We start from the raw sequence: 21,219 nt of genomic DNA, 5'->3' as shown, positions 1-21,219 counted from the left end.
ACTTGTGCCTGCACTTTAGGAGAGAAATGCTTTCTGGCAGGCTGCTATTTTTCCTTCTCAATGTAACTGAATGTGTCTCAGTGGGACATGGGTTTTTACTATTGAGTGTTGTTCTTAGATCTACCAGGCTGCTGTTATCTTGTGTTAGGGAGCTGCTATCTGGTTACCCATTGTTCTTTTGTTTGGCTGCTGGGGGGGGGAAGGGAGGGGGGTGATATCACTCCAACTTGCAGTACAGCAGTAAAGAGTGATTGAAGTTTATCAGAGCACAAGTCACATGACTTGGGGCAGCTGGGAAATTGACAATATGTCTAGCCCCATGTCAGATTTCAAAATTGAATATAAAAAAATCTGTTTGCTCTTTTGAGAAATGGATTTCAGTGCAGAATTCTGCTGGAGCAGCACTATTAACTGATTCATTTTGGAAAAAAAATTTTTCCCCATGACAGTATCCCTTTAAGGAGAATATACAAAGTAAAAGTTGTGTGTGCTTCAACCACCTTGTAAGAACTTGTGAAATGGGTGCAAAACAGACCGGAAACCCTTGCCAGGGGGTTACATAGACATCCAGGTTGTCTAACCTAATAAATTAAATTTTTCACTTTTGCAACTATGAGGTGCTGCAGCAGTATTTTTTCCTAGACAATTACAAGGATAATAAGCTCTTATATATGTGCAGTACAGAATCAGCTATGATATGGTTTTGTGTCTATGCAAATAACTTAAATTGTCACACTCCATGTTTTTGTCGTGCAGGACAAAGATGCTCAGAAAGAACTGGACACCCTGATGGCATCCCTGAAGCAGTAATATAAGCACATTTTCTGATGCAAAGCAAACATATACATAACAATACACAGATGTATTTTGTCCAATTGAGTAATAATTCAGTATGAGACCTATTATCCAGAAGCTGAGGTTTTACGGATAAGGGATCTTTTATGTAATTTGGAGCTCCATACATTGGCTACTTAAAATTAATTTAAAAAATAGACCCAATAGGATTGTTTGCCTATAATAAGAATTAATTATACCTTTGTTTGAAACAAGTACATGATACTGTTTTATTATTACAGAGAAAAATAAAAAAAACATTTTCAAAATCTGAATTATTTGGATAAAATGGAGTCTCTGGATAACAGGTTTCCGGAGAACGGATCCTATACCTGTATAACAAAACTTCACTTTGCACAAAATGTAACTCTGCAGTGCTTTTGATTTTACTCTGAATACTACAAATGATTGAACAGATATTTATAAAGTGACAACTCAATAGCCTCACTTGTGATGAATCCTGCATGTTTCATCTTTTAAATGAATGTAAAAGTGTAGAAATCATTTTAAAAATCTGTATGAGCAATAATGGAAGACCTTAACCCAAAATTAGCACAATAAACAAGTTTTTTTTGTTTTAATGATATTTCTTTAACTCTACATAGCTATGGTTTTATACTAACTTCCTACATTCTCACCTGCAAACATTCTTCAGCCTAGTTTCTAAACGAATAAAGTTGTTGTTTATTGATGTGCCAGAAACAGCATGGACTCACCACAATTGGAAGGTCTCAACCTTGTTGAACATCTCTTGGTACTTTTATAAAGGGAAAACATATTACTTCTACATCACACTCTCTCTCTCAAAGCAGCTGAAATAATAGGGATTCTTTCATTTAAAAGGTTGTTTATATATTTGAAAGATTATACAGTTCAGAATAATAACAGTCCAACATCAATACCCTGATCAATCACTGTTTTTGGGTAGAAATTATATTTCTAGTAGGGATGGGCGAATTTTTTCGCCTTGTTCCGCTGCAAAAATGACGCCCATAGACCTGTATGGCATTGTGCTTAAAAAAAAAAATTCGCCGCACGACAACATTTTTTGACGCCCATAGACTTTAATGGGCATTGGTGACATTTCGCCGGCGGCTAATTTTGACGGAACGGGTCAAATTCGCCCATCACTAGTTTCTACATGGCAAATAATTTACTAGTTGCTTTAAAGGGACACTAAAGCATACGACTTCTCTTTGAGTGTCCACTTTGATGTACTTTCATCACAACATCGACAATTTGCTAAAATGCAACTAGTTTCGTTTTTTAATTTGGCAGTTTTATCTTTTCACCATGCGAATTACACCACTGAAAAACTTAAAACTCAAAAAAAAAGTATCAAGACCATTGATTTTTTTTGCCAACAGTAGTTTTGCCAGGTCCAGACTGACAAATTTCCATTATGAAGACAGCAACCAAATGAGCATCTCACTATGTCATATCTGTTTATCTATGTTTATATATGTTTATCTTACATGTCATTGCTTTATTACACGAGTAAAGGTGGCCATAGACAAAAAGTTTTTGACGCACAATTTGTTGCGTGACAATTTTTTTTCACCCGTTAGAGTCTATGGTCATCATTTTCACTGTGAAACTTGGTGAAAAATTTCACTCATCACTAATTAACTCACCAACACAGTAATAGTAGAGGGGCCAGGCCAGGTATGGACTGAGAATCAAAATAGGCCCTGGCATTTCAGGTACACAGAGGCCCAAACAGTCCCTCACCAGCCCAATAATTAGTGACTGTCTATGGAAACATACAGCAGCCCCTCTGGCATTTGCCAGAACCCACAGATTGCCAGTCCGGGCCTGGGCCAGGCAGCAGATCATAACTATCCACTGGGGATCAAATTGGTAGGCAGAGGAGAAGCAAAGAAGGTGGTTGTAATAGCCTGCAGACTGTCCACCAAAATTCGCAGCAGATCGACAGGCAACCAGCCAGGAATTGCACATCTACAGCTGCTCCCTCCCTGACTCGCCTCTCTCTGATTCCCCCATGTGAAGGACGCCAGACAGTCAGTGACATCATCGAGGAGAGAGCGCACAAACATGCGTACAACCGAAGTTCCAAAGGGAAAGAAGCAACATGGACAGTCTAGGGCAAGGTAAATGACCTTGTTGGGCCATATATGGCCCGCGGGCCGAAGATTGACAACCACTGGGTTAGAGGGATGGAAGAGGGTAGACTGTCAAGGTTGGGGTTGTTTTCCCTGGAAAAAAGGCGCTTGCGAGGGGACATGATTACACTTTACAAGTACATTAGAGGACATTATAGACAAATAGCAGGGGACCTTTTTACCCATAAAGTGGATCACCGTACCAGAGGCCACCCCTTTAGACTAGAAGAAAATGACTTTCATTTGAAGCAGCTTAAGTGGTTCTTCACAGTGAGGATGTGGAATGCACTGCTGGATGTTGTTGTGATGGCTGAGTCTGTTAATGCTTTTAAGAGGGGCTTGGATGATTTCTTCTAAAAACAATATCCAAGGCTATTGTGATACTAAAATCTACAGTAAGTAGATATGGGTATATAGTTTATATGGAGGGGTTAATGTGAGTGTGTATGGATGCTGGGTTTCATTTGGAGGGTTTTAACACAATGGACTTTGTATTTTTTCTACCCGATCTAACTATGTTTCAGCAGTAACAGTCGCCAATGTTTGGGTGTCTTAAAAGGCGGCAAATCTTTCAGACCTACCCGATCGACGAGCAGACCAATATACAAGTTTTTGGCTGAAATTGGTCGGCTCATCTCCCACCATACAAACATTGGGATATCTGTGTGTCTGTGGCCACCTTAAGTTAAAGTATGGTAGGGGGGCAGATGCAAATTTGAAGGAGAACTGAATTGAGGGACAGATTTAGCAGATAACTGATAACATGCTGCAGGTTTTCTCTACAATAAGCCATACAATCAGTGTCGGACTAGCCCACAGGGATACCAGGAAAACTCCCGGTGGGCCCAGGTGTCTGTGGGCCCTTGTGCTGCTAAACATTTGGCCTATTTCATGGCCATTCCCTATTTATTTGAGAACAAAGAGGCTAAATAGATGGAAAAATAGATTATAGTATGTAAAGAATAGATACTAGCAAAATAGAGGTTGAGTGAGGAGAGGAAGAATAATAGTACTGAGAATGGGCCCCTGGTCTAAGGTTTTTGGGTGGGCCCCTGGTCTCCCAGTCCGACACTGCATACAATCTCTTTAGGGCATAAAAATTGATACAACTGGCTTAGTGAATTTGATAGTTTATACTTTTAGAGACTTCTCATCTATCTCAGATCTAATCAGGCAGATTTGGCAGCATGGTGGTTTAGTGGTTAACATTGCTGCCTTGTGTTACTGGGGTACTACGGTTGATTCCAGCCAGGTTAAATTTTCTAAGAAGTGCTCCCCTCTTTTATAGACAACAGGTTCACTTATACTCTCAAAATATATAATGCACCATTATACCTCAGTAATAAAATAGATAAAAGAGAGAGTTAAATAGCACTCCTTTCAAACCCTTTCAATGCTTCATACGTATATAAAAGTTACTTTTAGATGTTAAAAGTTCCCACAGTTCTCTTGTCACTTATGTGTAGTGATGGGCGAATTTATTTGCCAGGCGCAAATTTGCGGCAAATTTCTGAGTGTCACCACTGGTGAAAAATCCAACGCCGACAACAAGTAAATGGACGCCCATTGACTTTAATGCGCTGGCGACGGAATTGTCACCAGCTTCTCAAATATCTCACAGGTTTTGCAAATGTTGCGGGAAATTCCCAAATTTTGCGGCGAAGTGAAACTGGACAAATTTGCCCATCACTACTTATGTGTGCGTGAGATATCCAATCTCTTCCAGATGAACAAAAAGTACAAGTGCAGTTGTGGGTGAGTAAATCCTGCTCCTCCACTTGTGATCCCTCCAAAACAAAAAACTTCGCTACCTTTCTCCTCCCTGAGCGTAACTTCGGATTTAAGGGAATTAGCGGTGCCCTGGCGAAGTGCGGCGAAGCCAAAGCTGGCGCAACTTCGAAGGTAAGTAAATTTGCCCCAAAGTAAGTGCAGTGGTGGGTGAGTAAGTCCTGCTCCTCCACTTGTGATCCCTCCAAAACAAAATCACACAGATTTCATAGCACAGCAGACTTCTTATAATCACCACTGCATGCTACTGAGCAACTTACTTTGAGTCTGGAGAAATTCTCCATCAAACACAGATCTGTATCTTGCTTCCCTTCCTTACATGTCTGCCAGTAGCTTGTACAGTATGTACTCCCTTTCCTGCCATAGGTTTACCTTTAAGTTCCTGAGCTTTCTTTCCAACTTCATTAAAAAAAACCCGGGTGCTTAATTGGCTTCTATAAAATTAACCAATGTTTGTGAATGTAAAGCACTGCAGAATAACTTAGCCCTGTATAACTATATAGTGAATAAAGTACCCCCTCTTGTAAAATATAAGGATATTATAAGTTACCGAGGAGTTTCATGACCATATAAAAACACGAGGCCGAAGGCCGAGTGTTTTTATACAGGTCATGGAACTCCGAGGTAACTTATAATATCCTCATATTTTACAACTGGGGGTACTTTATTAATTATAATACACACATTTTAGTGAGTCATGTGACAGAAATTACATCACTACTCACCGTTTATAACTGATGACATCACTACTCACCGTTTATAAGGATATAATTTACAAGATATTCATGGCTTTTGTGTATTATAAAGATATAAAGATTGGCTATGAGCTATATTTTATTTTCTGGGTTTGGTGGTTGGATCAGTATCAATTTTGATCAAATCCTACTGCGTCAGGTTTTCCTAGGTGATTAGAATGATTTGCTGTGAGTTATTTGATCAGATTCATTATTTACCTTGCTAAATATAAAATGCATTATGGATCATTCTGAATCAATCCATCCATTAGGAATAGTTCATAAATCTTCAGCAGCACAGGGGTGCAATGGCTAGAATTCCTGCCTTGCAGCAGTGGAATCCCGGGTCTGTTCCACCCTGGGCACTATTTGCAGGGAGTCTGTATGTTCTTCTGGTGATTACATGGGTTTCCTCTTCCAACAACAAGAGAATGATTGATTGGCTTCTGATAAAATTGTGAATGCAATAGGGAATTAGACTGTAATCTCCACTGGGGCAGTGAATAATACTGTATATAATCTTCATAAATTAATACTGAACATGTTGACGCTATTTAAAAAAAAAAAACAGGAATAAACTCTACGTTCATAAAGTGAGAAATAGATGCAACAATTGCACTGTAGTTCCATATAGATAATTCTATGCATCTGAGACAATTATAGTTCATACTTACATAGAATCAATTTAATTTAGAGTAGTCTTGAGCTGTCAGGTTCACTAATGGATGACATTAAACAATACATTTGTAATGATTTCTTGTCTGTCTAGCACAATTGCTTTTGGAAAGAATTCAGCAATTTTAAACAAATATTTATCTGAGTGATCAAGGTCTGCCAGGTAAAATGTATTACCTGGAATAATTATTCAATGAAATGTTTATTATGCCTTTATGGACAGCTCCAGTGAGCCTTTTCTTAAGTGAGTGATATCTGCCGCTTAGACAAAGAAAATACAAGACATGATACAAAATGCATGGTTTTAATTGCTGTTACAACTTTAAACATACACTATGGGGCCCATTTACTTAGCTCGAGTGAAGGAATAGAATAAAAAAAACTTCGAATTTCGAATGATTTTTTGGCTACTTCGACCATCGAATTGGCTACTTCGACCTTTGACTACAACTTCGATTCGAGTTGAAATACTGTCGTTTTAAAAAAAAACGTCGACCAACTACTTCGCCACCTAAAACCTACCGAACATCAATGTTAGCCTATGGGGAAGGTCCCCATAGGCTTCCTAACAATTTTCTGATTGAAGGAAAATCGTTTGATTAGAAGGATTTAATCTTTCAATCATAGGAAATGCGTAGGAAATGCGGTAAATCCTTCGACTTCGATATTCGAAGTCGAAGGATTTACATTCAGCAGTCGAATATCGAGGGTTAATTAACCCTCGATATTCGACCCTATGTAATTCTGCCCCCAAATGTTTAAAGTTGTATAAACAATGGAAATCACATGTAGTTATATAACATTTGACATAAAAGAGTTTATGGCTTTAAAAAACTGTGGCAAAGACCACTTGTTTTATGCATTTGACACTATTTCTCACATCATATATATATAGTTGTGTTCAGAATAATAGCAGTCTGAAATCACTAAGCTGATCAATCACTGTTGTTGGTAGAAATTATTTTTCTACATGGCAAATAATTTACTAGTAGGTGTAGTAGAGTGATAGAAAACCAACAGACCCCAACGATCATGTCATGCATGTTGCTGATTCTGTGAAATTGAATCATTAATTGAGGCCTATTAAAAATAATAGCAGTGTTCAAAATAATAATAATAGCTTGTTCAAAATAATAGCAGTGTGGACTTCAATTAGTGAGGTCATTCATTATGTGAAAAAGCAGGTGTCAATTACGGCCCTTATTTAAGGAAGAAAGGCAGCAAATGTTGTGTATGCTGGTTATAGTGCATTTCTATCTGAACATCTGAATAAAATGGGTCATTACAGACATTGTTAAAGGAGAAACAAAGCCATTATTAAAAAAACTCTAACCCCCTACCCCACATAGACCCTCCTCCCCCAGCCTAGTTGCTACCCCGGGCAAATGCCCCTAACTTTTTACTTACCCTATGGTGCAGATTCAGGGATCAGAGTTCATGGCAGCCGTCTTCGGAAATCTGAGAACGAAACAGACAAAGCGGTGCATGTGCAGTTGGAGCAATTTCCTGGTTTGTGTGCATGTGCCCAAATTGATGGAGATTGCCGAAGCACTGGAAGAAAACCCGGAAGATGGCTGCCATGAACTCCGATCCCTGAAAGTAAAACGTTAAGGGCATTTGCACAGGGTTGCAGCTAGGCTGTGGGTGGAAGGAGGGAGGGAGGGGGTCTATGTGGGGTAGGTGGATAGGGTTTTTTTTTTATAAAGGGTTTGTTTCTCTTTAAAAAGAACAGCGTACTTTGATTTAAAAGTTGATTGAAGAGGGGAAAACATATAAAGACAAATGCTTTAAAATGGCAACCAAAACCTGAAAGACATGGAAGAAAACAGAAAACTACATGAATGGATAAAAAAGCTAAAATGGCAAAGAAGCAGCCAATGATCAGCTCCAGGAAGATCAGAGGTCTAAAGTTACTTGTGATACTGTTACAATTAGAAGATGCCTATGTGAAGTCAAACTATCAGCAAGGAGCCCCCGCAAAGTCCCATTGTTGAAAAAAAGACATGCTGAAGAGCTTACATTATAACACGTATATACTGTATATATACTGTATACACACACATATTTACACATTATAGTAACCTAGTAAGTTGGGTTGAAAAAAAGACACACGTCCACCAAGTTCAACCTTTTAGGTTTGTATATAACCTGCCTGACTGCTAATTGATCCAGAGGAAGGTAAAAAAACCGTTTGAAGCCTCTCCAATTTGTCTCAGAGGGGGAAAATTCCTTCCTGACTGGCAATCAGACCAGTCCCTGGATCAACTTGTACTATGAGCTATCTTCCATAACCCTGTACTCCCTCACTTGCTAAAAAGCTATCCAACCCCTTCTTAAAGCTATCTAATGTATCAGCCTGTACCACTGATTCAGGGAGAGAATTCCACATCTTCACTGTAAAAAAACCCTTCCGAATATTTAGGCGGAACCTCTTTTCTTCTAATCGGAATGGGTGACCTCATGTCAGCTGGAAACTACTGGTAAATAAAGCATTAGAGAGATTATTATATGATCCCCTTATATATTTATTCATAATCATATCACATCAAGCTTCTTTTCTCCAGTGTGAACAACCCCAACTTGGCTAGTCTTTTCTAGCTGAGTTTTTCCATACCAGCTGCCCTTCTCTGTACCCTCTCTAATTCAATAATGTCCCGTTTGATCACTGGAGACCAAAACTGTGTGGTGTATTCTAGATGGGGCCTCACCAGTGCTATGTACAGTGGAAGAATGACACCCCTCCCCCTGTGAATCAATGCCCCTTTTTATACAGCTCAAGAACTTATTTGTCCTTGATGCTGCTGACTGGCATTGCTTGCTACAGCCAAGTTTATCATCTACAAGGACTCCAAGGTCCTTTTCCATAATGGATTTTCCTAGTGCAGTCCCATTAAGGGTATAAGTAGCTTGGATATTTTTACATCCCAGGTGCATGACTTCACATTTATTAACCATGAATTGCATCTGCCGCTTAGCCGCCCAGCTTGCCAGTTTGTCAAAGTCCTGTTGCAAAGATGCCACATCCTGGATGGAATTAATTGGGCTGGATAGTTTTGTGTCATCTGCAAACACTGATACATTACTTACAATACCCTCCCCTAAGTCATTAATGAACAAGTTAAATAAAAGTGGACCCAATGCAGAGCCCTGAGGGACCCCACTAATAAGAACCTTACTCCTAGTAGAGAATGTACCATTAACAACCACCCTCTGTACCCGATTCTGTAGCCAGTTTCCTATCCATGTGCAAACAACAGACCTTAGTTTAGAAAGCAGTCATTTCTGTGGCACAGTATCAAACTCTTTGGCAATATCCAAATAAATCACATCTACTGCTCCCGATTGTCCAGCATCTTACTTACCTCATCATAAAAATGTGTCTGACATGACCTATCCTTCATAAAGCCATGCTGATTACTGCTCATAATGTCATTCACCTGGATGAACCATCACAGACATAAGATCAAGATCAAATCATGTGATACACCAGTGAGACAACACTTCTGCAATCAACAGTCTTCAGGACATGAAGGTCTTAATTCTAAAAGGGAACTTTAAAACTGAAAGGAAAATAACTATTTATGAATTCAAATGTATGAAATTATTTAACACATGGCCTTAATTTAGGGTCACGCTATGTGACCTGACTGAATCCAAACCCCTGGACTAAATACAACCCACCCTAATTAATTTTATTATCTCTACAATTAATCTCTTTCTGTAACTTCCTTATTTATGTCCATGAATACATTTCAATGTGTCTTTCCAGCTTTCATTTCTATTAAGCCTGACAAAGGGGCTTTGGTGCTCAGAGAGCTTGCAATGTATCTTTATTGTTAACCAATATAGGTATAACTTCTACAATACTTTTTGTATGTGTTTTTTTATTTTTGCTACTGGCTAACACGGTACCACAATTGTTTTGTCCTATTCACCAGGACAAAATTTTGAATGTGATCCCTTAACATCAAATAATTTGCCGACCATGGATGTCAAAATTTAATGGCCTATAATTTCCAGTCTTAAATCGTAATCCATTTTTAAATATTGGAATGACATCAGCTTTCCTCCAATCCATAGGCACCATACCAGTTGAAAGAGAGGCCTGTCTAAAACTGAACTAAGCACTCTTATTACCCGAGGGTGTATTCCATCTGGCCCTGGTGCCTTGTTTACATTTTTAGTAAAGCTTTATGAATCATATCCTGAATCAGTCCCTGACTGACTAATTTGTTTGTGGTGACCCAACAGTGCAGCTATGAGGTGGGTCTTGGAACTCTGACTCCACTATTGGATTCACTGAAGAAAAGAACTGATTTAGCACATTTACCTACAGTATCTGTTACAAGTATACTAGTACCATTATTTAAAGGAGCCACACTCTTAACCCGCATCTTTTTACTATTAATAGACTGGCCTAAAGAAAAATGGAGCAACATTTTGTGGACAGATAAAAGTTTTTTTTGGGTTTAGGGGCCGCAGACAGTTTGTCTGACGACCCCCAAACACTTCAACAATAACAATTCAAGCCACAGTACACTGTGATGTTGCCTTATGCCGAAAAGGAAATGGCCATGAAATGGGAGTTTCAACAAGACAATGACCACAAACACACCAGTAAATGAGCAACATCTTTGTTCAAGACTAACAAGATTGAGATTATGGGGTGGCCCGCCCAATCCCCAGATTTTAATCCAATATAAAACTTGTGGGATGACATAAAAAATGCTGTTTGAGGCAAAACCATAAAATGCAGAAGAATTATGAAATGTAACAGGTGCCAGAAGTTGGTGGACTCCATTCAACACAGAAGTGCAGCAGTTCTCAGAAACACTAATTATACAACTAAATATTAGTTCAGTGATTCAAAGGAAAGCAAAATCTTGAAACATTATTAGTAGTGTTTTTTGAGTTAGTACATGTTTTTTTATTTCTAGTTTGGAATGTAAAGTCCTTGGTTTCTTACAACAGTATTTGGGTAATGATTTGGATAGAAAGAGAAGCAATTAAAAAAATAAGAATTACAATAAACTGATTTATTCTACTTTTAGTGGCCACCTGGCAGTGATCTGTCACAGATATAGCATTTACATTGCTAGTAAATATGATTATGCGTATATATATATAAATTTCTGTAGAGCCAATGGATAAATTAGGAGCCATAAAACACGTTGGAGGCTGGAGGTTCTCAGTCTGCCACAACATATTGGGCAGGTTTGGAAATCCTGTTGGGTGAGGACCATTAGGTGTGTTGATGAAGTCCTTGTCCGGCAGGTCTCTGAAGACCCATTGGTGTGCCAACAATACGATCAGCCCAATTTGGCCTAACACATTGGTCAGATTTAATACTAATGTCAATAGTGGCCTCACTATCTATATCCTTTTGAATACCAAAGGAATCAGCACTTTCAGCAATAACTCCACTGCAGTTGTATTCTCAGCCCTCATTAGTTGCAAGTGAAAGAAAAGAAGAGAAAATTAATACATTTTCTGGCCATAGTAAAAGTCAGCACTGAGGTTAAAGAGAGTGAAAGAATGCTTTATATTATATTAATCATTACAAAGTAAATGCATGGTTTGAGAAAGAAACTTCTGATAAGCTCTGTTGAAACTTGAAATGAATATTGTCTTTATTCTACTAAAATGTTTGAACACGGAATGCAGAGAGGGCATCCGGAAACATTTGTTCCAACATGAAATCTCCAAATACAACAGGGCAAGTTTTTCCCTGTTTTCCTTGCTTTAGTTCTCATTTGTTTTAGATATTGAACTATGCATACATGTGTCATTTTTTTGGTGAAACGGCATCAAGATATTTAAATGTTGTCGGTACTTGGCATCAAAGAAACTAGAGCCGTTTCATATACAGGTATGGGACCTGTTATCCAGAATGCTCAGGACCTGGGGTTTTCCAGATAATGGATCATTCTATAATTTGTATCTTCATACCTTAAGTCTACTAGACAATTATGTAAAAATTAAATAAACCCAATAGGCTGGTTCTGCTAACAATAAGTATTAATTATATCTTAGTTTGGATCATGAACAGTTGTGTTCAGAATAATAGCAGTCTGATATCATTAACCTGATCAATCACTGGTTTTGGTAGAAATTATATTTCTACATGGCAAATCATTTTTTTTTCTTAAAAGAGAAGCAAACCCTAAAGTTAAAAAAACCCTAACCTACATAGACCCACCTCCCTCCCCCCCCCCCACTTAGCTGCTACCCCAGGCAAATGCCCCTAAGTCTTTACTTACCCCTTAGTGCAGATACTGTCCAGTGGAGTTCACGGACGCCATCTTCCGCCGCTTTATTATTCTTCTTCCGTCGCTTCAGCAATTTCTGTGAGTTTCGGCGCATGTGCAGTTGTTGCGAAACAGAAAATTGCTCCGACTGCGCATGCGCCAATACGGCACTTACTTCCTGAAGATTACCAAAGCGGCTGAAGATGGCGCCAGTGAACTCCACTGGACAGAATCGGCACGAGGGGTAAGTAAAGACTATGGGGCATTTGCCTGGGATAGCAGCTAGGCTGAGGGGAGGAGGGAGGGGGATCTACAGTATGTAGGGTAGAGGGGTAGGGTTTTTTTTAACTTTAGGGTTTGTTTCTCCTTTAATGTTTTTATTAAATAAAATTGATTACATATAACAGAATAAACCAAAACAGTTGTCGGTTAGGATTCAATTGTAAGCTATCAAAAGCAAGATATAAACATTTTTAAATCTTATCCAAGTGACTTACAATAGGTTTCAAATATACCGGTATCTCTATTTCCCTGGAAGGATGAGTGTCTTTAATGGTTGGCTTCAGTAGGTGGCTTGCATTAGTATTTAGTGTCTCCATTGTTACGTTAATTGACTAGATAGCAGTCTGTTAAGGTAATGACTCCTGGGGGGTTCCACTATGTTTGTCAAAGGTTTTCCACATTCATGAGTGATTGTTTCACCTCCCAGGCAGGTTCAGTACCTCTTATTAGTTCTGTTTCATACCATGTAGTATGTTGAAAGGTTTGTATGGTTAATTGTTTGGTTGTTGAAGGTAGGGTGTTATGGCAAATAATTTATTAGTAGGTGTAGTAGAGTAATAGGAAACCAACAGACCCAGCAGTCATGACATGCATGCTGCTGATTCTGTGTAATTGAATCATTAGTTGAGGCTTGTTCCAAATAATAGCAGTGTTCAAAATAATAATAATAGCTTGTTAAAAATAATTGTGTGGAGTTCAGTGAGTGAGGTCATTCATTCTGTGAAAAAACAGGTGTCAATTACGGCCCTTATTTGAGGAAGGAAGTCAACAAATGTTGTGCATGCTGGTTATTGTGTATATCTCTCTGAAAATCTGAGTAAAATGGGTTGTTCCAGACATTGTTTAGAAAACAGCGTACTTTAATTAAAGTTGGTTGGAGAGTGCAAAACATATAAAGAAGTACACAAATTGATAGGATGCTCAGCTAAAATGCAACCAAAAGAAGAACATGGAAAATGGGAAAACTACCATTGAAATGGATAGAAGAATAGCAAAATGGCAAAGAAGGTCTAAAGTTACCTGTAAGTACTGTTACAATTAGAAGACGCCTATGTGAAGCCAAGCTATCGGCAAGGAGCACCCACAAAGTCCCATTGTTAAAAAAAAAGATGCTGAAGAGCTTACAATTTGCCACATTGACTGGCCTAAAGAGAAATGGAGAAACATTTTGTGGATGAATGAAGCAAGATGTTTCTTTTTGGGTCTAAGGACCACAGACAGTTTATCAGACGACCCCCAAACACTGAATTCAAGTCACAGTACATTGTAAAGACAGTGAAACATGGTGGCACAAGCATCATGATATGGGGATGTTTCTCATACTTCTGTTGGCCCTATTTATCACATACCAGGGATCATGGATCAATTTCAATACATCAAAATACATGAAGGGTTCATGTTGCCTTATGTCGAAGAGGAAATGCCCTTGAAATGTGTGTTTGAACAAGACAATGACCCCAAACACACCAGTATGCAGAACAATTGTGGAATGTAACAGGTGCCAGAAGTTGGTGGATTCCATACAACACAGATGTGCAGCAGTTCTCAGAAACACTGATTATACAACTAAATATTAGTTCAGTGATTCAAAGGAAAGCAAAATCTTGAACCATTTTTCAGGTTATACAGTGAATGTTTGAGTTTGTAAAGAAGAATGCAGACACTGCTATTTTATGGAACAGCCCAATATTCCCTTTTCTTCACTTTCTGTAAAGAAATAACACAAATTTGATACATTTTCCTTCATGTTTTGATTTAAAATAGAATGTGCAGTGTTCCCAATGCATTTGCGTGTATGGAAATAAAATCTATTACAGGTATAGGATCCTTATCCGGAAACCCGATATCCAGAAAGCTCCGAATTACGGAAAGGCTGTCTCCCATAGACTCCATTTTATCCAAATAATCCAAATTTTTTAAAATGATTTTCTTTTTCCTCTGTAATAATAAAACAGTAGCTTGTACTTGATCCCAGCTAAGATATAATTAATCCTTATTGGAAGCAAAACCAGCCTATTTGGTTTATTTAATGTTTAAATGAATTTCTAGTAGACTTAAGGCATGAAGACCCAAATTACGGAAAGATCCGTTATCCTGAAAACCCTAGGTCCCGAGCATTCTGGATAACAGGTCCCATACCTGTACAAGGATTTTGAGCTTTATTAAATTTTTTAAACACACTGATATTACTCTGAACACAACTATACAAGGTATGTTTTTTTACTACAGAGAAAAAGTATATAATTTTGAAAATTTTGGATTATTTGGGTAAATGGAGTCTATGGGAGATGGCTTTTCCGTAATTTTGTGCTTTCCTGATGAGGGCAAGATTTTCTTCATTACAAAAGCGCTGTCATGCTCTCCATGTAGCTCCATAAAGGGCTGTACCAGGCCGGCGATAGAGCTCCAGGGGTGTGCGCATAAGAGCAGATCCACTTTCCTCCACCTTTATAAAAAAAATTGCCTTTGGAGAAAGTGGACAATATGCTTTGAGTGCCCTAGGCCTAAGCAGTGATAAAAGAAGAGATGTAAGAAAACTAACAGAATAACTGAAGCCACATTCTATGGAATTCATAAGGTAGTGGGATGGAAACCTGGCCAAAAAGGAAGGATAATTATTTAAAATGACATGCTAAAAAAGAATCACATGCACTACCATATTTTGTTAGGAATGTTGAATGGCTAAATATATTAATACGACTCAGGCCCGGACTGGCAATCTGTGGGTTCTGGCAAACGTCAGTATTTAGCGGGCTTGTGGGGGATGTTTGGGCCTCTGTGTGGTCTGATTGGGCCTCTGTGTACCTGAAATGCCAGGGCCTATTTTGATTCTCAGTCCAGACCTGATACGTCTGCTTTAAAGGGAACAAGTGGCTAGAGCTTGTGGGTGCTCTTCCATTATGTCTCTGGGTTTTGGGGGATCAGGCTGACCAGCCCACACCTGCTCTCTACAGCTGGCAGTTTCTGGCCCTTCTGCACTCCTTTCTGAACACCACCTACCCCCACTGATTGCAATTTAAAATGATGCGCAAGGAGGTACGTGCTGGTGGGGGAGGGGGATAAGGCTTGCTAGTATGCAAAAGGAAAGTGATATGGGTACTTTCAGTGATAAATTATAGCAAATCCAAATTTTTAAAAATGATTTCCAGTTTCTCTGTAATAATCATGTACTTGATCCAAACTAAGATATAATTAATCCTTACTGGAAGGAAAACCAGCCTATTGGGTTTATTTAATGATTATACATGATTTTTCAGTAGACTTTAGGTAAGAAGATCTAAAATTTGGAAAGATCCAAATCTATTATCCAGAAACCCCAAAACATTCTGGATAACAGGCCCCATACCTGTATTATGATTGTACTGAAATCTTGCAATAAAAGCCTGCAACCAGAAATCCACTTATTTACTTGGATACTGTATAGGTGTGCCAGGACCTACATTTATATTTGTGTTTTTATATACACAGCTCCGTCTATTGTTTAACTTGCTCAATATCTACACTTTTGGAATGTGCTGGATTAGTGTTAGGTATATTAGCACAGAGGTCAAGCTCTGTGGATTTCAGGTACTTATATATAACTATTTCAGATACTTATATTTACAGCTCGTTTGGGGACACTGCTAAATGTAAAAAGAGAATACAGTATGTTCTCTCATTCAAACCCTAAATTTGATTGAAATAATACAAAGACAACATATTAAATGCTGAGACTGATAAATGTTATTGTTTTCTGAAAATAACTATGTGGGCGAGGAACAATTGTTGTTTTTAAAGTGAAATGTTGTCCCATTCTTGCCTGATATAGGATTTGAGTTTCTCGACATTTTGGGGTCGTCTATATCCTTTGCCATATTTTTCCTTTCATTATGTGCCAAATGGTTTTAATGGGTGACAGGTCTGGACCGACTTTTTAACTGTGGAGCCATGCTGTTGTAATACACGCAGAATGTTTGGAAAGAAAAAAAAAATTCTCTGGGTGGCAGCACCTAAAACCTGTATGTATTGTTCAGCATTAAAGCTGCCCATGCCATGTGTGCTAATGTACCCCTATACCATCACAGATGCTGGATTTCGAACTGTCGGCTGATAACAAGCCAGATGGTTCTCCTCCTCTGGCCCAGAGAATGCAGCATCCGTGATTTCCAAAAAGAATTTACAATTTTTATTCATCAGAGCAAAAGAATGCTTTTCACTTTCCCTCAGTCCATCTTACATGAGCTTGGGCCCAGAAATGGCAGCAGTGTTTCTGTGACAACTCACCCTGGTGGTCTAGTGGGTGTGCGACGCGTCTGAATCCTCCTGTATCATCTCTGCAAATGCGCTGTTCTTCCACACTGCTCGCTCAGCTACTTCTGGATTTTATCTGGAAAGTGCCGAACGTGACGTCATCACTGGTGTGAAATTCAAATTTTTAAAGTGCTCTTTGTGTAGTTTTCATTGCCCAACATCATAGGTCTATTCTATAGTTCCTGGGTGTGTTTTTTGCTGTATTCCTGTTCCATTACTGATCCTGCATGTCCCTGATTATGTCTAGTTTGCTGCCTGTCCTAATCTTTGCTGTGTTTTTGACTATTCTCTTGGATCCTGTTTTGTACTATGCTCTCGTGTTTTTTTTACCTCGTCTGTGACCCCGACTACTCTCCCTTCTCCTGAATTTGTATCGCTTTGTCTGACTGTTTGCTATCCGGCCTGTAGTGATGTGTGGGCCGACCCGATACCTGCGGGACCCGTGGGTTTACCAGATCAGGAAAAGCCCGACCCGCACATCACTACTGGCCTTGCTTTTGACTATGTTCCTTGTTTCACGTTCTACAACATCACGCTCCATTCACTTGCTTGCCCAGAACTCTCATCTTGGTTCTCCCACAATAAGACCTGGTGGCATCTGAGTAGCGGAGGGCTCCACCCGAAGCCAAGGTCGGCAGCTACAGGCAGAAGAGAGGGCCGAGATCGGAACCTTGGGATTAGTTCTGGGGTTGGGATACCCTGTGTTAAAGTTTCAGGGTAATGGTTATATATGGTTTCTTCTTTGCATGGTATTGTTCTAACTGGTTTTGGAAGGTATTCCATGCAGTAATCTCAACTACACAATCATGTCTGTTTTAATGCAATGCTGCCAGAGGGCCCAAAGAAAACAACCATTAAATACTGCCTTTTGGTCTTGTCCCTTGCATACAGAGACTTCTTCGGATTCTTTGAATCTTTTAATGATAATATGTACTGTAGATGATGAAACCTCCAAATTCTTTGCAAGTTTATGTTGCAAAGAATTTGCAACATCATTTTTTTAATTACATTGTTCTCAAATTGTTTCAGTATTTGGCTAATCTATTTTTTTTTAATTTTTTTTTTCAACCAGGTATACTGTTTTTATATAGTGTTGAACAGTACAGAACTAGGTATAGAGGTGGCTGCTTTAGATTAACAAGGAAAGTAGAGCCACAATGTTTTTAGTAATGGACTGGGAAGGACTGGGAAGGAACTTGCTTGTCTGACTTCTAGAATATGCAATATCTGCTGCTTACAAATATAACTCAAACGTTCTCTGCAAATGTCCAGCACCTCTAGCTTCCTTTAAATTCTGCCATTTAATTCAGTAACATCAGGCCACGCAGGAAACCTACAATGCAGAAAGGTACAACGATTTTCAAAATATTTTATACTAGACACATACTCTGCCATGGCCTGAATGGCTACTATAATCAGGATATTATTCAGTACTGTAACTGTGAAGTGCCTGCTGAAATCCCTCTTCTTTAACCCTGCTTTCTTTTGGAAGTTGTCCTGGACTTGTATAGAGAAGAGCCCTGTCGTCACATGGGGTGATGCCAGGAGAGTATCAATTCCTACCAGCGATGTTTAAATCAGTACAGGTAAAAAGACCATCAACATTTCAATAAATAGCTATTCACTCTTGATATCTGATGTGCCCATTTATGACAGTAGAGTCTTGTAGTGTTCCTGGAGAGGTTTTTTACCCTATGAAATTATGTAAATGCATGTTTAACCTTTGTTTTACAGATATGAGGAAACTCCCTAAAGATTATAACTTATTAATGAAATTTTTACTTTAAAGCACATCAGTACTATAAAGATGTTATATCAGGGATCCAGTCAATAACCCTTCTTAGTTTACAGTTTACATGATCATCACAGTCATTGCTGAATATTGTGAAGCAAAAACATTGAAGAGAGACCAGTTTCAATGTAACTTTGGACATTTTGTCACCCATATTGAAGGAGATTGTTTGGTCTGCCACTACCCTTAAAGCTAATCTTGGTGGCAATACTTCATATACATACACACTGGGATCACAATTTTTATTTTCATATCTACCTTTTGGGGTAATAGTTCTAATCAAACATTAATAGAATAAAGACCATTCACTCATTCATTAATTTTGCTTGCTTTTGCCATTAGATCCTCCAATATGTCATGGGGAATAAGATGTTGACAGTTTGGGTGGTAAACTCTAGGGCAAATTCAGTAAGATTCATAGTTGCGCCAGCACTACGCAAATTCACTAAAATGCAAAGTTGCGCTCAGGGGAAGCGTACGGTTGCGAAGTTGCGCTATCGTTAATTCGCCAAGCAAAGCAAAGTTACGCAAGCGATGGTTAATTTGCATACGGCGCTGAATTGAAGTATACGTAGCAGCACTACACAAGCCTGGGAAACCTTCAAAACAGCAAATAAAATGTTTATTTTGCCCTACACATGTGCCCACTGTATAGTTAAGTTGCCATGAGTCAGGAAATGTAGGGGGGAAGGAGGGGAGCCCCAAAAATGTTTTCGATCTTTTCCAGCCTATCACCCATAAAAAAGAAAAAACGCCAGCGTTTTTTGGGACTTAGAAAATTTTTTAACTTTTTTTGAAGCAATCCCTATCTACTCTATTGCACTTCGCCTGGTCTGAGGTGGCGAAGGAAGTCTGGCGTAAAAGGTAGCGTTCAGAAAAATTTGCGCGTCAGTGAATTTGCTTAGTTACGTCCGTTGCGCAAATTCGCCAGGCGTAAGGGTGCGAAGTAACACTAGCGAATTTACGCCAGCGAATTAACGAAAATGCGCTACGCTAGCGAATTAACGCTAGCGTTAGGTGCTTCGTCCTTTAGTGAATTTGCTCCTAAGAGAATGCATATCCCTGTCTATGGAAATGATTTTAATTCTGGGCACTTAATACACTTAATAGGAAAGCTTTGTCTGTACTAGTGGCCTGTCCCGTCTGCTGAAGCTTGTGCTTTAGGGAGCAGTAAGTACAATTTCAGAGAGAGCTATATGAGTTCATTAATTTCAGTCTGTTCCTAGATTTTGTGCAAAATCTAAGAGGATTCCCCTTTGTCTTGTAATAATAAAGCTTTGCAGCAAAGTCCCATGGGGGATCATCTGCTTTGGGTTTAGGGCATTAGGCTTTATATGCTCTATCAATTAAAAGTAGACATAACTGGCATTCAGGGAGCAGTTTTGCAACATTTCTGTCTATGATGCTATTCTGGTGGAATCTGTTATCTATGGCTTCTACCTGGAAAACAAGCATTTAGCATTCTCCGCAGAGAGGTTACTTATTGCTGAAGATTGCTATGAGCAGTAATTAAATGCTCATGTTTTGTTTCCAGAGTGGCTATGCGGGAGCCTAGGGTAAAGAGATTCTAATTCCTTTTGAAATGCAGAAGTAATGCACTAAAGAAGGCTATCCATGCCTATATATACAGAATGTATATAAATAAAATAGCACTACATGTAATATAGATAATAGTGGCCTCGTGCTTTTATGAATATGCAGGTCATGGGACTCCAAGGTGACTTCTAATATTTCAACAGGGGGTATATTATTTCTTATAATACACATGTTTCAGTGAATCCACTGACAAATCACATTGCTATGTTCTGGTATGGGACCCGTTATCTGAAACCCTTTATCCACAAAGCTCCAAATTACAGTGAGGCCATCGCCCATTGACTCCATTTTAATCAATGAATTAAAATGTTTAAAATGATTTCTCTTTAAAGGAATAATGTCATGATTTGTATGGTGTATTTTTTATTTCTAAATTACATTGTTTACATAATGAAATAATTCAAATGTTATTCAAGAACCAACAAGTATATTTTTTTCTAGTTGTAATATTGGTGTACTGTAGGCAGTCATCTCAGGTCATTTTGCCTGGCCCTGTAGAGATCCTTTCAGAAAGAGTCAGCACTTCAGGATGGCACTGCTTTTAGGCAGGCTTTTATTTCTCCAACTCATTGTAACTGAAGGAGTAGCAATGGGACTTGGATTTTTGCTATTGTCATATGTACCAAGGAGGTGTTATCTTATGTTAGGGAGCTGTTATCTGGTTACCTTCCCATTGTTCTGTTATTAGGCTGTTGGGGGGAAAGGGAAGGGGGTGATATCTCTCCAACTTGTAGTGCAGCTGTAAAGAGTGACTGAAGTTTATCAGAGCACAAGTCACATGACTGGGAGCATCTGGAAAATGGACAGTATATGCCCCATGTCAAATTTCAAAATTAACTATTAAAAAATCTGTTTGC

At 38.8% G+C, this 21,219-nt stretch overlaps 1 protein-coding gene across 2 annotated transcripts in view; it reads left to right on the top strand.

The window, feature by feature from the left end:
- rmdn2.S (regulator of microtubule dynamics 2 S homeolog) overlaps window positions 1–1,415 on the top strand; it is a 58,793-nt gene extending 57,378 nt beyond the window's left edge. The window contains exon 11 of one of the 2 annotated variants that reach the window (XM_018264505.2): window positions 757–1,415. In XM_018264505.2, the coding sequence (XP_018119994.1) occupies window positions 757–810 (54 nt within the window). In that variant the 3' untranslated portion in view covers window positions 811–1,415. 2 annotated transcript variants of the gene reach the window in all.
- The last annotated feature ends 19,804 nt before the right edge of the window (window positions 1,416–21,219 follow it).

Source organism: Xenopus laevis, chromosome 5S (assembly GCF_017654675.1).
Source record: "Xenopus laevis strain J_2021 chromosome 5S, Xenopus_laevis_v10.1, whole genome shotgun sequence".
Lineage (NCBI taxonomy): Eukaryota > Metazoa > Chordata > Amphibia > Anura > Pipidae > Xenopus > Xenopus laevis.
Note: the sequence above shows the minus strand (reverse complement) of the source record. Positions and strands in the feature narration are given on the sequence as shown.